General features: G+C 35.6%; 1 protein-coding gene across 6 annotated transcripts in view; it reads left to right on the forward strand.

Annotated features, from left to right (window-relative positions):
- HERC4 (HECT and RLD domain containing E3 ubiquitin protein ligase 4) overlaps positions 1–23,147 on the forward strand; it is a 131,147-nt gene that overhangs the window by 80,139 nt on the left and 27,861 nt on the right. For 4 of the 6 annotated variants that reach the window (XM_059899275.1, XM_059899273.1, XM_059899274.1 and 1 more), the window contains exons 11-16: positions 251–310; positions 443–554; positions 1,094–1,283; positions 2,635–2,807; positions 13,279–13,398; positions 22,670–22,693. In XM_059899275.1, coding sequence (XP_059755258.1) covers positions 251–310; positions 443–554; positions 1,094–1,283; positions 2,635–2,807; positions 13,279–13,398; positions 22,670–22,693 — 679 coding nt within the window. Of the gene's footprint in view, positions 1–250; positions 311–442; positions 555–1,093; positions 1,284–2,634; positions 2,808–3,319; positions 3,425–13,278; positions 13,399–22,669; positions 22,694–23,147 lie in introns of those variants that run through there. The other 2 variants (XR_009497885.1, XM_059899276.1) reach the window with 2 other exon arrangements.

Raw genomic sequence — 23,147 nt, forward strand, 5'->3', positions numbered from 1 at the left:
GGAGATCGGCTTGGTGCTTTGTGATGACCTAGAGGGGTGGGATAGGGAGGAGGGAAGGGAGGCTTAAGAGGGAGGGGATATGGGGACATGTGTATGCATATGGCTGATTCGCTTTGTTTTGCAACAGAAACTAACACAGTATTGTGAAGCAATTATACTCCAATAAAGATCTATTAAAAAAAAAAAACACCAAAGATAAGCAATTAGATTTCTCATTTTGTGATTTTGTGATTTTTAAATTTCTTTTTAGTGAAATAGATGGAACGTTTTCTTCGTCTGGTTGTCTAAATGGAAGTTTTTTAGCTGTTAGGTGAGTGACAATTCTTTGGTATACTGAATTTTTCAAATTTATTATATTAAATAATGTCATATTAAAAAGAAGTGAAAAAATTTTGAAGTTGCATTTTATTATTTTCTCTCTCTCTCTCTTTTTTTTAAATAGCAATGATGATCACTATAGAACAGGCATCAGATTTTCAGGGGTTGATATGAATGCTGCTAGGCTTTTATTCCACAAACTTATACAACCTGATCATCCTCAGATATCTCAGCAGGTTTGTTTTTAAAGTATTTTATATTTGTATTATGTAGCCTGTTGAGTTTTTTATTCCATGTTTTTTTATATGTTTGTGGCCTAATTAACTTTATAGTTTCATACACTTTATTAAGATGTCTGTATAATTTTATTTAATATATTAATATAAGAATTAAAATAGGGTATTATTTTAAACTGTTTGTAATTTAGCTGTCAAATATCTGAAAATCTTTCCAGATGTTCAGAGCAGACTCTTAATTACTTAATATTACCATGTTGGTTAAGTCTGTGTAACTATAGATGTAGAGAGTTTAAATTGAGATATAAATATCTTGTATGCAAGATATTTAAAATTCTCTTAGCACTGCTTAGGCATTAATTTTCATTGTGCTCCAAAGTGCATTCATTGATTCATTGTAAGATGGTTTCTTTTTCTTTTTTTTTTTTTTCCCTTCACCTTTTCACGTTTGCTGTAGTATAAGGTTTTCTTTTTCTTTCTTTTTTTGGAATATGCATTCATTTTAAATGAAGTAGGTTTTACTTTTTGTCAAAATATAGGTGGCAGCTAGCTTGGAAAAGAATCTTATTCCTAAACTGACTAGCTCCTTACCTGATGTTGAAGCATTGAGATTTTATCTTACTCTACCAGAATGCCCCCTGATGAGTGATTCCAACAATTTCACCACAATAGCAATTCCCTTTGGTACAGCTCTTGTGAACCTAGAAAAGGCACCACTGAAAGTACTTGGTAAGAATTTTAATACTTTTTTTTTTTACAACCTTTTCTCTTTAAATGAAAATGCTCATAACTTCTTCTTTGCTGTTTGAAATTTTGCTACCCTGTTTATTTTGACATTGTCTTAAGGTGAGATAAACCTGTTTTTCAGTTTGTTGCTTTTTGCTAGTCATCTGATGCTAGTTGTTAGAGTTGGAGGCAAAGCATGTTAAATATTAAAATTTTAATCGAGCACAACAGCAGAGACAGTATCAGGAAAGATAAAAACTGTTTTTCGTATTTGCCTTCCTCATCCCCTCCAGAGTGATCTTACTGTTAAAGAAGTAAAGGAGGAGGAACAATTAAAACTGAACAAACATGGATATTAAATCCTCCTTGAACTTTATTAACCCTTTGCCTTGTATTTCCCTCATTTGCTAATTTTCTGATGTCTCTGCGTGTAGGTGAGATTCCACTGTTTATTTGATCTTATTCCTCTGGGTTTTTGGCCTAAACTTTCCTCACTTTAATTTTTCTAATTGTATACATTTCATCTTTATCTGCTGGCCATTAGTTTGCCTGCTACATTTAGTAGCAGTGCTTTCCTTCTTAATAGTATTTGTTAGGTATGTGAATCTGAGATACATAAGAGTAATAAAATCAGTACAAGAAGTTTTAGGCTGAGGGTGAGCAGAGGAAGCAACAAGCAAGGGGTAGAATCCTGGAATCTGCGGGAATTAGCCAGTGGTTAGAAGAATGAAGCAGGGACTCACAAGCATATTGCTTCCATGTTGTCAGAAGTTTTTGTATTCCTTTCTGTCTGCTGCATAAGATTGTCATATTTGTAGTTAATAACTACAAATAGTGAACGTGGGGAAGGACAGACATGGTATACTTTACATTGTTCAGTTTCTGTATTTGATTTTCAGGAGTACCTTGCATTTTTAGGATGGTGCTTCACAATATTTCAACTTTATGTTATGTAAGTTGAAAGATAAAAGTTGGAGAGATCTTTAAATATTGGAGCAATACAGTTTTAAAAGTGTTTTGTTTAAAAATTAAAATCCTAATTTCCAAAGCACTTTTTAACAAGTGGTCTTAATACTAGGTATTAAGTTTTTAATGTAGCTTAGGAAACCAAGAATGTAAATTCAATAGACCTTTCTTTATTTTTGCTTTTGAGAGCTTTTAGAACCGTATTCTTTAACTTGAGGGTGGGGTGGTATCTATAAACCCTAGAAATGTTATGTAAAATACCATATTATGTGTATCTTCCTGAGGTTTTCAAAGGGTTAAGAGCCACTGCTTTCGAAAAAAAGTCAGTATGATTTTGAAAATTGTGACTTTTTAAATTTTATTTTGTGTGTTCACCCTTTAATAACAGAAAACTGGTGGTCAGTACTTGAACCTCCACTATTCCTCAAGATTGTAGAACTTTTTAAGGAGGTTGTGGTACATCTTTTGAAACTCTACAAGATCGGCATTCCCCCTTCTGAAAGAAGAATTTTCAACAGTTTTCTTCATACCGCATTAAAGGTTTTAGAAATATTACATAGGGTATGTCCAATAGTCCGTTTATTTTCCTCTCTCCCCATTGCCACTAACAGACTGATGATGTTTATTTTAACATGAATATATTACAGAATTAGATTGACATAAAAGATATTATAGGAATTTGGAGAAGTTATCTAAATTTTCCTTTAAAAGAAAGACTGTATCTATACTTTAGAGCTTTGGTCTTATTTGACTTTGTTAGGCATTTATGGATAACTTGTCTGTAGTTGGGCAGAACAATAGCATACTAATGAATTAGATTCTCCTTATGTTTTTTTTGAAGAACATGATTTGTTAGTTTAAATAATACGCTTTTTGTTATTTATTGATGGTTATAATATGAACGAGATTTCATCCTAGTTGTGATTTTGAACATCTAAACTCATGTTCCTTTTGCTGTTGGGTACTAATAGCTTCAATCAAAGTACAACCTTTGAAACAGATGACTAACTTGAAATTGGAACCATATATAATTCATTAATTTGCCTATTGTTCTTTCCTGCCCTTCTTCCCAGTGGAAGAAATAGTCCCCTTTACACTTGTAGCAGGTCAAAGTTATATGAAGAAGTAGAGTGTCAGCTGTTTAACTAAAGATGGATTTGAGACATCCCTGACAGCTGGTAGGTATATCTCTGTTGTGCCATTTGGTATTTTTAAGATGCTATTTTGGGAGACATGACCTAAGGGAGAAGGATATGTTTCTAGCCTCTAGAATGACTGAAAAACCCATATGAACCTTTAAATCTTTAGTTTCCTCCCCTTAACAGCTTCTTTAGTGTTTTCACACCCTTCTTGCCTGGTACTAAGGTAAATGATAAAGGGTAAAGGAGATAAGTCCTTCTGTTCTCTGTAAGAAAGAGCCCTTATGTACCATTGATTTTTCCCTTTTTATTCTTTTAATGAAGTTCCTGGGTACTTTCTCAACTACTTCTTGAACTTTTTTCTTTTGTATTTAGTATGTCTAAGCTCTCTAGAAAAACAAGTCATTTCTCTTATTATAACTGAAGATATGATAGCCATTTTTTTCGTAAGGGGAAATAAGTCATTCTTATGTTTGCATTTCCCAGTCAAAGGCTTTCTTGAAGCACTTTAAGGTTAACTGGATTCTGCAGTAAACTGCTATTAAGATCTTCTGTTGTCATGGAATGGGTCTCTACTTCTCTTTATGCCTTTTGTCTAGGATTGAAGAGGTTGATTAGATTCTTTCTTTCCTCTGGACTCTCTTTTCCTACTACTTCAGTGAACCATCCTTTGTCAACAGGACCCTCTTCCCAAATAATTATTCATCTCCCCCCCCTTTCTTATCTGCATTACTTCTTAAAAAAATTCTTTTTTCCCTTAGCTGTGTCTTTTTCCACAAATGAAAGTGAGGGAAGGAGAAGCGGAGGAGAAAATTGAACCTTTTGTCTTTCATAATTACAGACAGAACTTGAGCAAGTAATTTATGTGCCTGGCTCAGAAGCCTCAGTCTCTGTTGAGGAGAACCCTATGGGGTTCCATCTCCAGAGACCTTTTTGATGGAGCCATGCTAGAACTAGGATCCTAAATTATTGCTAGCTGAAAGGGAAAGGAAAATAATGTAACAGTGGCCAAGATTAGAAACCTCCATTGTACACTAATTCATGTGAGCACTTTACGTATATCCCTCATTTAACTTTTTAAACTCTTTACAGTTATATTTTGACCCTTAATCTGAATATCAAAGGTCATAAACCAGTAAGCAGCAGGGTTGAAATACAAATCCAAATCGACTTCCAAAGTCCCTGCTGTTTCTAATGTACTTCTGTATCAGCAGATATAGTAATATAATATGTTTGAATGGTTCTTTGCTTTTATCTTATGCCCCTAGATCTAGAGGCTTATACTTCCAGATTACAGATAGCATTGTATTGTTAAAAAAGACCATGATTCTAACTCCATCTGTGCTGCTTCTTATCAGTGTGATTTTGAACAAATCTTTCTTTTTATCACATATGCAAATGGAGAATCATCTATAAAATAAGGATTGAAATAACGGCCTGATGGTTTCCCAGGATTGATGTATTGTTTAGATTACATAATATATATAATTATTATACATTCAGAGATTTTGTTATCACCACCACCATTTGGATGGGAAATTGCTACTTTTATCTTGATTCATTTGGTCCTGAGGAAACTGAGTTCCTGTTTGAAGTTGTTACATACTCAAAAGCAGGGTAATAATGTTCCTGTTTGAAGTTGTTAAATACTCAAAAGCAGGGTAATAATCGTATCAGTTTCATAAGCATCTCTTACTGGGAGTCCTTAGGACAATCATTTATCTTTCTTTTACCTCTTACATTGGAGAAAACTTTACTTGATCCTAATCTGTCATAGATAACTGTTGTTATTCACTATCAGAGATGATTCATTTTCATCTTTAGTGGAACCTAAATTGCTAATCAGAGATTTGTGTTTTTGAAGACACCTTGTGTCTGACAACTGTATATATTTCTTCTCTCTGCTCCATGGTTAAGAATTAGGAAAAGTTTCTCACACAATTTCCTTCTTGACCTAATCCTGGAGCAGGATTAGGAACTGTAGAACTGGACTGGACTCTCTATTTCCTGATCATTTCAGGATATATGAATGACTTGTTTCTCCCTTATGTCATGTCCTTTGGAAAGCTTTGAGTTAGAAATTATTCCCAGTGCTCCAAATGGCATCACAAGAAAGATAATTTTGGTACCTGCTGTCAGGAAGGGATGTATTACCACGCAAATGAGTTTGCTGGCAAGTAATTGTGTTATTTAGTAGTTTCTGAGTTTTCACACAGTACATTATAGAGATACTAATATGACAAAAGAAAAGACTTACTTTGTCTGACTAGCCTAAGTGCTACATATCATGCTAATCTTCTAAGTCAGTGATTTTCAACCTCCCCTTTTTTTTTTTGCAAGGAACCCTTAAATAAACCCAAACAAATAAGACATATGTATACTTACCATATACCACCTCTGAACTCAACGTTTATAAATCAGAATACTAAACTGTAATTAAAATGCGAAATGTTATGATCAAACGTACATAGATTTTATTTTGTACATTTTGGGCAGTAACACTGATTGTATAGGTTGTTTTGAACTTCTACCATGTGATTTCTTTTTTATTGATTTTACAAATATTTACTGAGTGCCTATTATGTGCTTACCATGGTACTAAACAGTAGTGATGCAGTGACAAGGAAAAGATGTGATTTCTGCCCTTGTTAAGATTATAAATGTAGGGACTTCCCTGGTGGTCCAGTGGCTAAGACTCCACGCTCCCAGTGCAGGGGCCTGAATTCGATCCCTGGTCAGGGAACTAGATCCCACATGCTGCAACTAAAGATCCCGTGTGGGCTTCCCTGGTGGCGCAGTGGTTGAGAATCTGCCTGCCAATGCAGGGGACATGGGTTTGAGCCCTGGTCTGGGAAGATCCCACATGCCGCGGAGCAACTAGGCCCGTGAGCCACAATTACTGAGCCTGCGCGTCTGGAGCCTGTGCTCCGCAACAAGGGAGGCCGCGATAATGAGAGGCCCGCGCACCGTGATGAAGAGTGGCCCCCACTTGCCACAACTAGAGAAAACCCTCGCACAGAAACGAAGACCCACCACAGCCATAAATAAATAAATAAAAATTAAAAAAAAAAAAAAAGACTTTCTCTTTGAAAAAAAAAAAAAAAAAGATCCCATATGCCGCAACGAGATCCTGAGTGCCGCAACTAAGACCTGGTGCAGCCAAATAAATAAATGTTTATAAAAATGCTTTAAAAAAAAAAGATTATAAATGTAGAACAGTTGTCTAATACAAGTAAGTAAGCATTTATGATACAGCATGGTAACTGCTAGATTAAGGAAAATGAAGGGTGCTATGAAAACACATAGGAGGGCACATAACTCGGAAGAATTAAAGAAGACTTCCTGAAGAAAATAATGTCTTGTCAATCTTACCTACCATACAAATGTATTTTTATATATTTTTTTAAAACTGTTGATTTTATATGTAAATCTATATCCACGTCTTTTGGATCAGTCTTCTGTTCAGTGCCTAATTTCCCTATTTTTAAAGCAGTATTAACTGATTTTATCTTTCGTTATTAAATCACTGTGTCTGAATTAACTATCAGCCATCATTTCCCACCAAGTCTTAAGCTTGACTGAAATATGTTTGTTCCTGAACCAAACCTGATTTCTAAATTGTTAGTTTTTATTCTAACATAGCATTTCTTTTCAAAAACATATGTCATATCTGCAGGATGTAAAAACTGCAACACTGGTTGCTATTGGTGAAAGAAAATTTACCTTTAAAAATAAAAAATATTCCAGATAAAGAAAAGTATATATCAGAGGTCAGTGGCACATGAATCATTTTCAACAAGAGTCACTAAAATTTTTTTAAATAAATGTATTTATTTGTTTGTTTGTTTGTTTATGGCTGCATTGAGTCTTTGTTGCTGCATGCAGACTTTCTCTAGTTGTAGCGAGTGGGGGCTACTATTCATTGTGGTGTGTGGGCTTCTCATTGCAGTGGCTTCTCTTGTTGGGAGCATGGGCTCTAGGCACATGGGCTTCAGTAGTTGTGTCATGTGGGCTCAGTAGTTGTGACGCTCAATCTCAGTAGTTGTGGCTCACGGGCTTAGTTGCTCCGCGGCATGTGGGATCTTTCCCGACCAGGGCTTGAACCTGTGTCCCCTGCATTGGCAGGCATATTCTTAACCACTGCGCCACCAGGGAAGTCCCAAGAGTCACTAAATTTTTTAAGTGTCCAATGTAGTATAAAAGTTAATGTATATATTTATAAACATAAATATTGGAGAGGGAAAAGCCAATGAGTTTTTGTGTGTAATTGGTATGTTTTCTTTTTTGGTAGAAAGAGTTTGGCTGTAGGGCAAGGATCTGAAGGCTTTTTCTGTAAAGGGCTAGATAGTAATATTTTATACTTTGTGAGCTGCATGGTTTCTGTTACAGCTGCTCAACTCTTATGTTTTTGATGCTATTGTAAATGATAATTAAAATTTTTTATTTTCTGATTGTTGCTAGTATGGAGAAATTTAGTTGAGTTTTTATTGTTAGTGTGGTGGAATTTAGTTGAGTTTTCACCTTGTACTCTATGACCTTGATAAATTAATTTAATATTTCTCTTATAGATTCATTTGGATTTTTTATGTACACAGTCATGTTATTTTCTTGCCTTATTTTATTGGCTAAGACTTCCCAGTACAGTGTTGAATATAAATGGTTACAGTGGACATTCTTGCCTAATTCTTCATCTTAGAAAGAAAGCATTTAATATTTTACCCATAAGTATGATGTTAGCTGTAGAGTTGTGTTTTTGTTTTGTTTTGTTTTAAGGTGGGCTTTATCTGTTTATCTGTTTGCATTTAATATTTTACCCATAAGTATGATGTTAGCTGTAGAGTTGTGTTTTTGTTTTGTTTTGTTTTAAGGTGGGCTTTATCTGTTGAAGAAGTTCCCTTCTATTCCAGGTTTGCTGAGTGTGTTTATTATGAAGGGATGTTGAATTTTGTTAGATACTTTTTTCTGCATCTATTGAGATGAACAATTTTATTTATTTATTTTGCTTTTTTTCTGAAATTTAGTGAAATTCATTTATATTTGAATGTTAAACCAGTCTTGCATTCCTGGGATAAACTCCACTTGGACATTTTATATTATTTTCTATATATTGTTGGATTTAATTTGCTCATATTTTGTTAAGGGTTTTATGTCTGTGTTCATGAGGGATGTTGATCTGGTCAGTTTTGTTTCTCAACAGCTTTTTAGTATCAGGGTTATCCTAATTCATAAAGTGAGTTAAGAAATGATCTATCTTTCTCTGTTTTCTGAGTTTAAGATTGGTATTATTGGGACTTCCTTGGTGGCACAGTGGTTAAGAATACTCCTGCCAGTGTAGGCGACACGGGTTCAAGCCCTGGTCTGGGAAGATCCCACATGCCTGCAGAGCAGCTGGGCCCATGCACCACAACTACTGAGCCTGCGCTCTAGAGCCTGCGAGCCACAACTACTGAGCCTGTGCTCTAGAGCCTGCGAGCCACAACTACTGAGCCTATGTGCCACAACTAACTGAAGCCCGTGCGCCTAGAGCCCGTGCTCTGCAGTGGGAGAAGCCACTGCAATGAGAAGCCCGTGCACTGCAACGAAGAGTAGCCCCTACTCGCCGCAAATAGAGAAAAGCCTGCGCACAGCAACGAAGACCCAACGCAGCCAAAATAAATAAATAAATAAATATATAATTTCAAACAAACAAACAAAACCACTTAGATATGTCACCTCTTGGGGAAAAAAAAAAAAGATTGGTATTATTTCTTCCTTAAATGTTTGAGAGAATTCACCAGTGAAGCTATCTTGGCCTGGAGTTTTCTTTTGGGAAATTTAAAAATTTAATATTAAATTTAAAAAATAGAGTGTAATTTATGTTTTCTGTTTCATATCTTTCCTTTACTCTACTTGATTTGTCCTTAATTTGATCATCATTTTCTAGGTTCTTAAAGCTGAGGCTTTTTTCGGGGGTGGGGGGTGCTGTGCCATGCAGCGTGCGGGATTGAACCCCAGGCCATGGCAGTGAAAGTGCTGAGTCCTAACCACTAGACCACCAGGGAATTCCTGAGCCGAGGCTTATTAGATCATTGATTTTAGACCATTTATTCTAGCATCATTTAATGCTATAAATTTCCTTCTATGCTCTGCTTTACCAGAATTCCACAAATTTTGATGTGTTGTGTTTTTATTTTCATTAAGTCATCTCTGAGTCTGGCTCTGTTGATTACTTTGTCTCTAGACTTTTTTTTGTGGTCTTTGTTTTATTTACTTATTTGCTTTTTGATATGTCTCACAATTTTTGGTTATCTAAAATAGTAGGCGCTGAAGTAATTAGATTTAAATCCTGTATGTGTATACCTCTTATGTGGTTGTTAGTGTAGGGATTTAAGCCAATCTAATCTGCAGTTGAACTGGAATTGAGTTTGTAGTTTGCTATAGTTAACTTCATTGCACCGGAGACCTCAGATTCCTCTAATATTGTCTGATGCTTAAGGTGAAGGTGAAATGTCAAAGATTTCTTCTCAGTGTTTGTGCTTCACTCTGCATGCCTGCTCTAAAGAGGGGTTTCTCTCCCCACTTTTGCCCCTCCTCAGTGGTGAGCTGGTGTTGCTTGTTACTTAGTGCTTTCAAGATTGGTAGAAGAGAAGGGACAGAAAAGGTTCTTTGTTATTGTGGTATAGTGTTGGTCTTAGGTAGATAGCTGGGTGTGTACCAGGGTCTCGGGGATGGGATTTTCTCAGAGTTTCTGCTCCCACCCCCAGCAGTAGAGAGCCTCTAGCGCTACTGATACCAGATTCTGGGCTCAGGACAGTTCTTGTCTCCCTTCTTCCCAGGGATTGAGGATTTTAACCCTCCTCCAGCAACATGGCATAGAATTTGCTTCCCCTTCCTCAATGGCTTAAAGTTTTTGCTTTCTCTATGTGATGAGAGAAGGATCTGGACAGGGTGGCAGGTCTTGTTTCTTTCTCACAGAGGCAGCCAATGCCTTGCAGCACTGAGAGAGTCTCTTGATCTCCTGCCCTGTTTCCACTCATCCTCCTGGGCACCCAGTAGAGGTCTGTGGCAAGAGTCTATGAGTAAGTGCAAACTGTCTGAGGCTCCCGGGGGTTTTATCCTCTCAAGTTATCCCATACTCAGCCTTAAGCAGTTTCTTAGAATTTTAGCTGATTTCTTCTTCGCTGCTTGTATGACAGTGCTAAACTTCCTCTTGCTCTGCCATGGTGACCCATTTCTTTGGAAGTATCTGTCCATCCTTGGACTTCAGGCTACTTGGTTATCTTGTGACTTTAGCTCTCTGATGGATACAAGGAAAGTTTGGGGTAATTTAGAAGTGTTTTAATTGCCAGTTTTCTAGGATTTTCCAAATATATTTTTGTTGTTGACTTTTAGTTTATTTCTGTTGTGGTCAAAGGAACATACTTTGTATACGTTGGATTCTTTTAAAGATATTTATTAATGCTTGTTATATGGTCTGGGTTATGATATATGTTAGTGAACATTCCATGTACAATTACTGGGTGGAATGTTCTATTTTTTTCTTTCCATTTTATTGAGATATAACTGACATATAGCTCTGTATAAGTTTAAGGTGTACAGCAATAATGATTTGACTTACATACATTATGAAATGATTACCACAATAAGTTTACTCAACATCCATTATCTCATATAGATACAACATTAAAGACATAGAAAAAAATTTTTTTCCTTGTGATGAGAACTCTTAGGATTTACTCTCTTAACAACTTTCATACATATAACATACAGAAGTGTTAACTATATTTATGTTGTTTTACATTACAACCCTAGTATTTATTTATCTTATAACTGGAAGTTGGTACCTTTTGACCCCCTTCATCCACTTCCCCCTCCCCCGACCCCCACCTCCGGTAACCACAAATCTGATCTCCTTTTCTATGAGTTTGTTTTTGAAGTACAGTTGACCTACAACACTATATTAGTTCCTGGTACAAAACATAATTTGATATTTCTGTACATTTCAAAATGATTGCCATGGTAAGTCTAGTTGTCATCTGTCACCATACAAAGATATTGCATAATTATTGACTATATTTCCCACACTGTACACTTTCATACCTGTGACTCATTTATTTCATAACTGAAAGTTTGTACCTCTTTATCTCCTTCACCTATTTCTCTCCTGCCCCCACCTCCCTCTCTTCTGGCAGCGAGTTCAAGTTGGTTGAAATTGATGTTCAAATATTCCTTACTGATTTTGCCCTTCTTTTTTTTTTTGTAAATCAGTTACCAAGAGAGGGGTGTTAAAACTTCTAACGATGATGGTGGTTCTGTCAATTTTCCCTTCTTGTATTTTGAAGTGCTGTTATTTGGGATTGTCATAACTTCTTGATAAATTAATTTTTATCATTATGAAATGTACCTTTTTTCCCTCTGGAGATGCTTGTCTTGAAATGTACTCTTAAGAGTAGCCTCCCAGTTGCTGCTTTCTGTTGGGGCGTTGTCACTGCTTTCTGTTGGGGCGTTGTCCGTCCCTGTCCCCCCACCCCAAATCTCACTTGTGCTTTCATGGTTTAAGAGTTAGCCAAAGATGGGGGGATTTACATGCAGATTTTGGGGCTTTGTCCTCAGGATTCCTTTCTGGGATTTTTCTTCCTCATTGTCTGCCATGTTGGCAGCTTCGATCTCACACTTCTCTGTCTGATAAAACTGTTGCTTTCTGCATGTGCTGCATCCCCTACCCCTTATGCTACTTTGGAAGTACTCCCAGTTAAAAAAAAAAATGTGGTTCTCAACATGTGCTTTCCTTCTTTCAGAGATTGTGTTTCTTGTTTCTGCCTGCTTTGGGTTGATCTCCAGTGTTTTTAAATAGTTGGTTTTTTTATATACTGTCCAGAGATTATAACTGTTATTGTCAGGAGGATTAGTCTGATACAAAGTACTCTGCCATATCCAGCACTAGAACTCCTCTAGTTTCTTTTAATTTAGAATAACCCCCACCTTTCGATCTCATTACCTTGACTTTCTGGAGAGTCCTGGCCAGTCTTCTTGTAAAGTTCCTACAGTTAGGATAATTGTCTGTTTCCTTATAATAATATTTAACTTGTTCCTCTTTTCCTGTATTTCCTATAAACTGGAATTTAAATCAAGGACTTGACTAGATTCAGGTTAGACATTTTCTTGGTTCACAGATAATGTCTGTACTTCCTGTTGCATTATATCAGCAGGAAAAAAAAATTTTTTTTTTGGGCCGTGCTTTGAGGCACGTGGGATCTTAGTTCCCTGACCAGGGATTGAAGCTGCGCCCCCTGCAGTGGAAGCGTGGAGTCTTCACCACTGGACTGCCAGGGAAGTCCCAGCAGGAACATAATATTTGATTGTCCCAGTATGGGTAGTGGTTAGTTTGATCACTCAGTTAAGGTGGTGGTCTCCACTGTTAAGACTTGTTTTTCCTTTTGTAATTAGTAAGTAATTTCTAGGATGGTAATTTGCACTGTCTTCATTTTTCACATCCTACCCAAATGTCATCCTCTTAGTTTATTATAATCAGATGCCACTATTGAGTGACGGTTAACAATCATTAGCTATTCTTACTATTATTTAAGTCCCATTCCCAACCAGAAGACTTTATAGTTTCTAGTCTTTGTATACTATATATACTTATGGTACATATCTCCTATTGTGTGGTGGTTACATAAATCTTTTTTAATGGATTTTGAGGTACTAAATACAGATATCACATCTTATAAATCTTTGTGTTTCCCATAGCACTTAACTAGCATTTTGCATATGGTAGGCACTCAGTAAATTATTCTTTTATAGGAAGAGAAAATAACTAAGAAATCTCAAACCTTTTTCTATTTAAACATTTTTCAGTCTCTTTCTTAGGTACTGGTTAAATTTAATGTTAATTACATTTTTGTTTTTTGTAGGTAAATGAGAAAACTGGACAGATTATACAATATGATAAATTTTATATACATGAAGTACAAGAATTGATAGACATACGGAATGATTATATCAACTGGGTCCAACAGCAGGCCTATGGAATGGTATGTTTCCTATTGCATTTTATGATTTCATTTTTATGTATCATTTGTTCTAATACAAAAGGAACAATTGTGTATTTTTGAAACAACAAAGCTTTTTCAGAGCTTTTATTCAGAGCTCATTTTTTAAATAAAAACATATTGCAAAGGAGCAGCTATATATTATGCAGTATTTATAAGTAAGCATTCTGCTCTTACACCAAAGCCAAACCAAAGAGACAGATTACACTTTTCTACAGAAAAACGCAAATATGACTTATTTTTCTAAGTCTCATTTATTTTGCATGAGGTTGTCTCTTTAATTCTCTAATGTTGAGGATACTGGAGTCTCTGATACTTGAACTCTAAGAACGTATTAAAATTGTGAGATCGGTGCCTCAGAACTACCAGAAGTGAGCTGTGGTACCGTTGATTCTAGTTTTTATTTTTCCCCTTTTATGTGCTTAATTTGATTTCAGTTTTTTGGCATACCTCCACAAGTGCCACATATTTCTTTCCATGTGGCTAAGTCTCTAATAACTAGATACTTAATTAAAATAATAGCATAGGGACTTCCCTGGCAGTCTAGTGGTTAAGACTCTGCGCTTCCACCGCAGGGGGTGAGGGTTCGATCCCTGGTCAGGGAACTAAGATCCCACGTGCCGCATGGCCAAAAAAATAAAAATAAAATAAAAATAAAACTAATATCATAGTCTTATAAAACTTTAGTCACACAAAATTTCAGTATAGAAATGGGTAAGCAGCTAGATATAAAACAGGTTTAGTACTCTTATTTGCTAACCATTATAATATACCTAAGGCCAACTTTTCCACCCCTGAAGCAGGTAATTTAAGCAATATGCATGTAGCAGTTCTAGGAAGGTGAATAGCCTTTCATTGCTTGCTAGGTACCAACTGCAAGCTCCTTGTGGATAGGCACTCTGTCAGTTTATTCACCAGCACTTCTTACAGTATCTCAAATATGTCTAGTAGGCACTTAAAAGTACAGTAGTTTTTAGGGCTTTCCTGGTGGCGCAGTGGTTGAGAATCTGCCTGCCAATGCAGGGGACACGGGTTCGAGCCCTGGTCTGGGAAGATCCCACATGCCGCGGAGCAACTAGGCCCGTGAGCCACAACTGCTGAGCCTGCGCGTCTGGAGCCTGTGCTCCGCAACAAGAGAGGCCATGATAGTGAGAGGCCCGCGCACCGCGATGAAGAGTGGCCCCCGCTTGCCGCAACTAGAGAAAGCCCTAGCACAGAAACGAAGACCCAACACAGCCAAAAATAAAAATAAATAAAATTTAAAAAAAAAAGTACAGTAGTTTTTGAATGGCAGTGCAGTTAGTGCATGCTGTTTTTAGGATGCTCTTACCTATAGGAATCAGGTCACTTCTAGAACATCTTTGCTTCCCTAGATACTTGGATCTGGATTGGGAGAGATTTGTTGATTTTATTTTTTCTTGCAGAATCACTAGGAGGCTCAGTCAGGTTTACAAACATCCTACAGATTTATGTCTGCTCATTTGCTTATTCAACAAATACTTATTAAGACTCTCCTTTGTAACAGGCACATATTTAGGTATAAGAAATACAGTGATTAACCAGATGGATAAGGCCCTGTTCTCATGAAACTTATAATCTAGTGGGCAAGATGGATAGTAATCAAGTAAAGCAAAAACAAAAACAAAAACAAGCTTGTAATATGCACTATATAGAGAATTAAAATAAGAGAAGGTAATAAAGACAGGATGGTTTCTTGCGATTGGGTAATCAGAAAAGTCTTGTCTAATGAAGTATGATCTGTAATCTAAATGACAAAAAGCAGCCATGTAAGATCAGAGCAAAGAAAATTTCAGGGAAAATTACATCTACTAAAAGACCTTAGGTGAGAGCAAGCTTGACATGTTTGAAGAATAGAAAAAGGCCAGTATGGCTAAAATATGGGAATGGGGAGGGTTCTGGGAAAGGATCAGAGAAATGGGCAGGTGCCAGATCATGGAAGGTTTAGTAAATTAGGATCGGGAACATGGATTTTATCTGAAGTGTTATGGTAAGCCGTTGGAGGGTGGTAAGCAGGGGTGAGTACTGTACAGTGTAATTTATATTCTGAAATAACCACTCTGTCAGCTATGTGGAAGATGGAGTGAGGGGAATGGAGTAGATGAGGGGAGAGAAAATGATGGGTTTGAGTAAGATTGGTAGTTGTATAGATGGAAGATGGAAATGGCCTTGGGTACCTCTTGGAGGTAAAACGGCCAAGAATTGCTGATGGATATGAGATGAGGAAAGGAGAGAAATCAACAAAGGAGATTAAGAGAGGTAGGAGGAAAACTAGGAGAGAGTTGTGGAAACCAAAATTGAAAAGTGAAGGAGAAACCATATTGAACGCTGCTGAGAAATAGGATAAAACCACAGAATTGATCAATGCATTTGATTATGTGAAGGTCATTGGTAACCTTGATAATACCAGTCTAGAGTAAGTATGCTTAAGAGAAATTTAGGGGTGAGGATAGGGAACAAAAGCCATAGGCAGTACTCTCAAGAAGCTCTGCGCTGAAGAGGAGGGAGTGAAAAAAGTAGGGTGGTTAGCTGGAGTCAAGGGACAACAGTTTTTTAAGAAAGAAAATACTTGACCTCTGGAAAGCTTTGAATAAATATTTCCTTTTTTCCTCCCTATTTAAACTAAAGCTCTCACCTAGATAAAGCTTTTCAAACTCTTCCTCCAGTGAACCCCTAAGACAGGAGAAAAAACATATTTCTTGAGGTTATTAATTTTCCCTCTGCAGGACTTGTGTGAAGTCTCATATTTTATCTTCGAGAGAATGCAAATTTGGGGCTTCATAAATATTTACTGCAGGGGGGTGGTGGTGTGATGAATTAGGAGATTGGGATTGACATATATACTCTAATATGTATAAAATGGATAACTAATAAGAACCTGCTGTATAAAAAAATTAAAAAATTCAAAAATAAATAAATAAATAAATATTTACTGCAATGTAAAAGGGATTAAAATGATTTACTATTGAGGAAAACTGATGATTCAGAAAATGAACTTTTTTTATCGAAAAACTTGCATGTAAACCCTGATACACCACCTAGATACCCTAGGTCTTTGAGCAGTGTTTTTGAGACTGGAGTGATTATATAGACTCCTTTTAAAATAAAATAATTCCTTTAAGAAGCTTAGTGTTCACTTACCTTATTTACGATTATCTTATTTAAATATATACAAACACTGAACTAGTTCTAAACTCCTGGTACATAGCTTTTAAAAGAATTCTTAAGGCATAACAAATTGGTAAATTAATTATAACTCTACAAATTTAATAATCAAGTTAATATTTGATGTGGAAGATGATTATGTTCTCTTGATCAGGAATCTCAGCTCACAATCTAAATATGATAAGGAAGGAGTGTGACATAAGAGCACCTAGCTTCATATCCCACCTCAACGTTTTCTTTTTGGTTTTTTTATTGAATATAATTCCTTGTGCTATACAGTAAATCCTTGTTGCTTATCTATTTTAATGTATAGTAGTTCATAGCTGTAATCCCCTACTCCTAATTTGTCCCTCCTCCCCGCTCCCCTTTGATAACCGTAAGTTTGTTTTCTGTGTCTGTGAGTCTGTTCTGTTTTGTATATAGATTCATTTGTATTATTTTTTAGATTACACATGTAAGTGATATCATATAGTGTTTGTCTTTCTGTCTGACTTATTTCACTTAGCATTTCACTCTCTCCTGGAGAGTTATATCCTCTTGGATCACTGTGAATTAGATCTGATGTTCTTTGACATCTGAATTTTTATCTGGTATGTAGGTCATAAACTACTTGTATTCTGAACAAGTTAAGAGAAATGCCAGTCTAATAGGGTTTTTAAGCTAGCAGTAATCTTGTGCTACGTGGAAAAGCTATGGTTTGAATGTTTGCTTTTAAGCTTGGCAGGCTTGTATCCAAACTCCTCTTGGTATGTATCTGTGATGATATCAAATTGAATTTCCTTAGGAATTCTTTCAGTGCTACTGTTTTCTGGTAAGAGGGAGACAGTAGAGGACCACATTCTTATTTCTAGACTTTCTAAGTTGCTGTCCTTGAAAATTGCCCTCTATTACTCTACTCTTTCAACCACATTTTTTTCCTTTCTCTCCATTTATAGACAGGCTGGTATTGAATAGGTGGTTGTGGCAGTGGAAACTTGTTCTTTAATGTGCATAGTGGACTTAATGTCACATCTTAGAAATCAGAATCTAGAACCCGTGATTTGGGTTCTTCTAGTCTTCTGGAAATAGAAGGCTGACAATTTACTTTGAAGGTCTTTGACTAACTCTTAAGTAGTTTATTAATTTATATTATGACATCTGAAGGTGCTTCTTTCTTTGAGAGAGTTCAGATCACTTTCACATTTACATATAACACTAAAGACTTCCTGAGGCTATTTAATAGAGTTCATGCTTGCATTACTAGTCTTAATACTAGGTTGAACATCATGTTGGCCCTGTAAGTAAAGTTAGTAAAGTTTTAAAGTGTCTATCCTAAAGATACTCACATGCTGTTTTGTGATGATATAGATGTGTATATGTGTATTTATGTGCACATAGACATATATACACATCTATACGTGCTTATATCTATGTATACAATGTACATATGTATAGCATTATTGAACAAGAGTTATGATCTTGAAATAATTCCATTCCTTCATGTGAAAGTTTAAAATATTCCTTGATAGAAGATAATTACTATGAATTATAAGAAATATGTCTATAAATTGTATTTATATATATACACTTATATTTTATATATAAATATATACACGTATATATGTAAAACTTAACCTTGTTCTAAACACTGCAAGGAAATTATTTTACCTTTATTATATTACCTTTATTATATATTACCTTTATTATATTTCTCTTTATGCCATAGTCTGTTGAGATTTCTTTCTCCATTTCCTTTCTTTCCCAGTCAAGGATTTTAAGAATCCATCAGGAATATACACCTTAAACTAACACAGTGCTGTATGTCATTTATATCTCAATAGAACTAGAAGGAAAAAACCAAAATAAAAAAAAGAACCCAACAGGTATATACTTTCCTGGTCTCTAAACATTAAAAACTAATTCTGTGAAATTCTTTGCATTCCTTGTAATATCCTCTTGTACAGCTGAGACTAACTTTTCACCTCATCCTCTTCCATTTTCCCATCCTGTTTTCATCTGTTTCCCTTTTCATGTTTCCATGAAGTTTTTGCTTGATCCTCCTCCTCCTGCTGGTTACTATATAAGCTTCTGTGTTTTGTTTGTTTTTCCAGACTCTGATATTAGGGTATGAAATTTTTTCAGTTGGATTCCTTTTGCTTTTTATCTGTTTTTCTCCCTCTACAATAATTTCTTGGCAAAATAAAAGAGCACATGAGTTCTCTCTCTTTTTATCTTCTGCTATTTGATGTTTTCCTCCACTTTCTAGGTACTAGTCTAAGTTTATTTGCTAACCTCTTTTAACTTTGCTCTAAAATTGTTTATAAAAATACTTTGGTGGGGAATTCCCTAGCAGTCCAATAGTCAGGGCTCCATGCTTTCACTGCCGAGGGCCAGGTTTGATCCCTGGTTGGGTAACTAGGATCCCACAAGCTGCACAGTGCGGCCAAACAAAAACAAAAACAAAAAAAACAAAAAAAACTTCAGTGGTTACAACTAAACTCTTTGCTCTTTTTTCTTCCCTTTCTTATACTTTTCGTTACTATACATACGTATCGATATATATCTAGTAAAAATTGATTAATTTAGAATAAAATGTAGATAGGTCTATGCTGAGTCTGTGCCTCTTATAATTAAAAGTCAAGTTAAGCATTTTTTAAAGTGCATATTCTATTATTTCAAGAACTGTGTATGCCTATGTAAGACATGTCAGATACAGGTAAGTACTAATAAATATATTTGATAAATTGGTGACATTTTTACAGTCTTTGATATTACACTTTATATATTTTTTAAGTCATAAATTTTATTTCAATATTAATTGTGTTGTGTTTGTAAATCATTACTGTTTCTTCTGTGGCATTAAGGTTTTGTACCTTAACTGCGGACAGTGCTGAGCTAACAGCATGGCATGCTCATCAGCAGACTAGGAAGATAGACTGACATACAGCTAGGGAGACCAGCTTTGGGAAGATAGGCCAGTACTTAACTTTCTAGGTTTGAGTTTCTTCCTCATTTAATGAAATGAAGAAATTAAAATACATTTGTGTTCTTTAATATTGCAATACATTTAATACTTGCAGTATAAACCTTGCAGCTGTAATATTTCCCAGAAGGTTCATACTTGCTTTTTAAAGTTCCCTTGTCATTTTTAATGGCATTAATGTTTTGCAGACACTTGGACTGATTCCTTATGCCTTGAATTACCAAGTTATATTGGTTTATTTTTCATTTTCTTCGTGTTTTAGAAGTAACTTTTTTTTTTTCTGCCTAGTCACCAACACCTTTCATATTTATTTGAATTACTTCAGTAACTTCGGTATCCTCTGTTTATACCTCCTCAGAATAATCCTATGTTATACCCTTAAATAATGATGACGCCAGCAATGATAGTGTTTTGCCATAAGTAATTTGTTGAAACTAAAACATGCCAAGGAGTTGCATCTTCTTTGTCTATAACTAACTAGAACTATCATTAACCATTGATGTTAAAAGCAGCCTTAGTGTAAGTCTGCTTTGGACCATGAGACCCTGACTTTTGAACATTCCTTTAGGCCTTTCTTACTCAAGTTTCTAGGACATTGGGTAACTAAAATTAGGCATGCCTTGACCTAATTTCAGGGCCCCCAGTCTACAAACAGCCAACAGTTAGTGCTTGAGTATGTGGATTTGGAGCCACTAGTAGGTCACACATTGAATGATGTGGTAAATTTTTAGCAATAGACCTTTCATTGACCTCACGTATTTTGTAATATCCTGTCTGCACCCCCACCACATTTTTTCCTTCTAAATTTTCCTTGGAAATACTACTTTGGTTCATTTAGACTTGCAACTAATACAACAACTATCTTGCAACTCTAATATTTCCCAGAGGAGTTTATCCTTGCTTTTTTACATATTTACATTTTTTCTTTTTAAATGTTTGAGCTTTTGTCTTAGATCCTTAACACTTAAATTGAAATTTCTAATAATGACCTTAATGTGGTTTTCCCTTTGATGCCTCTCCCCTAGGTAAATCATTTTGCCTGATATCTAATAGTCTCTTTTCCCAAGTTTTCCACATGTCCCATTATTTTTCATATTCCTTCTAGCTCACATCTGTCTCTACCATCAAACTTTTGTTCTGCTTTAATATGGTTTAGTTGTACTATAAATTCTGACTATCTTATTGGCTTCCAAGTGCTAAATGATATGCCTAGAACCTTTATCTGTTTACATGTAGCAATAAAAAAAGTGCATATATATTAATGTTTCATTATTAAGAATAAAATCCATCTTCCATGATACCAGGTATCAAATATAGTTTTCAAGCTGGCCATAGGTAGTCAGAAAATATTGAAAGGTGTTTCTTTGCTTATTCACACCTTCTTAGTTGTAATAGCACTTTAATAAGCATACCACAAGATATACTATAAAAGTATTTCAGTTGTTCCTGTTAAATTGCTTTAAATTAAACTGAGTGTAATCTAAAAGGTTTTTTCTGCAGAACAGCTTGTAAATATATTCTTCTGTTAACACTGCTAATGGGGCACATATATAGTGATAACTTGGTACTCTGAATTTTTTGAAAGAAGCTATTATCAATAATTACCTTTCTTAGAACAGGAAGTTAGAGTCATATTTTACTTGTGCTTACACTGCTTTGGCTTTATTTAGCACAATATAGTGAACAAACCCTAAGTGTTTGCTAATACCTTAAAACTTCCAGTGATACCCCTTGTGGCGTGCAAGAATTTAGCCAATTACAAAGTTAGAGGGAATCGTCCACACAAGACTGCCTTCACTTCTGATACCAATTGCAAGGTTAGAGGATTCCTAGAACCACTCTCAGGTTCAGTAATTTGCTACAAGATTTCACAGAACTAACTGGAAACTGTTATATTGACGTTTATAGTTTATTATAGGGAAAGAGTACAGATTAAAACGCCAAGGGGAAAAGTGCATAAGGGTAGAGTCTGGGAAAGGTACCAAAGGCTGAGCTTCTGTTTTCCTCTCCCTGAGGAGTCATGGACAAGTTATTTTCCCAGCATCCATCTGTGTCAATACTCTCAGGGTATTGCCAACCAAGGAAGCTCACTGGAGCCTTGGTGCCCAGAGTTTTTATTGAGGCTCCATCACATACTGCCCATGTGGCTGACCTTTACTTTCTAGACCTTCTGGAGGCAGAACTGATAACCACATGTCCCAGAGCCTCCAGGCAAACAAAGATACTCCTGTCCAGGTATGACATTCCAAAGTCCTGTGGATCATCTCCCAGTAGCTGAGGGCAAAATCAGACCTCTCTTTGGGTAAGATTAATTTCTCACTATACGAGGTGCCTTCTGCAAATTTAGTAACATACTTTTGGAGATTCTAGCACTTTATTTGAGTCTATACCCTGAGAATATGTGAAATCTTTCTTCAAGAAAGTGTTGTGCATTTCTGTTCAATGCAGTGGTAAGCTTTCATTATAATTTTCATTATTATATCCTTCATAAATACCTCTTTCTCTCTTCATTTCTTCTTTCTACTTACCAACCCCTGTGCCCTGTCTTGTACTTTCTATTTTAGCTAATTCAGTGTTAAAGAACGAGATACTTGTGTTTCACTGGTTATTTCAGATGAATAAAAACAGTTATGGCTTATTTTCTCACTTTCCACATAGCATTTTAATCTACTAAACACTTTTCAAATATTTTGTCAAGATTAACCAAGTCTTAAAGTCTGGGGGATATTTTCTCCATTTTCCAGGTGGAGAGATTGGGCCATAAAATTATTTCTTCAAGACCAAGTTAGGCTTAGGATTAGTTTCCCTGTTCTACCTAAATTCTGCAAATGGTGTACTTAGTTGCTGAAACCAAATTTCATTATGTTCAAGCCTCAATGATTTTATGATCACAAGATACCTGAAACGAAGGTCTTATTACATTTATAGATATATCAGGTATATGTGGAAAGGGTAAGTTTTGTTGTAGATGTATTTTGGTCTACTTCATTAATTCAGTATTCTGCTGTAGCAAAATAAATGAAATGCTGCTTTGAATAGAAATAGTTAAATTTGGACACTAACGTTGCTCTTTCCTCATTACTGTTACATTCTGCACTGCTGTCTTAGGATGTCAACCATGGATTAACTGAGGTAAGTTTGGTGTAATAAAGTCTCATGTTCAGAGTAAGGTATACTCTGTTTTGTCTTAAGTGATTGAAGACCCCAAAGTTCCTCTTTTTTGTGACTTTAAAACATATATATGTATATATACATATATATTTTAATGAGTATATAGAACTTGCCCTGTATAACATTTCAGAGGAATTTTCTGAAGAAAATTAGACCCTCTGTTTTAGTTAGCATTACACCTATATGATGCCTTTTAACAATGTTTGTCTTAAAATAGTTCCTATCCTCCTAAAGCCTTCCAGTATAAAATTTATGGTGTCCTCAGAATACAAAAAAGCAAACTTATAAAATTTCACAACTGCCTACCCAGAAGGCAGAAAATGTTTTATGTTAGAGAAGTAGAATGATCTTCAATTTTTAAACTAATAATTGACACTCAAAATGGCCATAAAATTGAATAAACTTTCAGTATGAT

Source organism: Balaenoptera ricei, chromosome 16, assembly GCF_028023285.1.
Source record: "Balaenoptera ricei isolate mBalRic1 chromosome 16, mBalRic1.hap2, whole genome shotgun sequence".
Taxonomy (NCBI): Eukaryota; Metazoa; Chordata; class Mammalia; order Artiodactyla; family Balaenopteridae; genus Balaenoptera; species Balaenoptera ricei.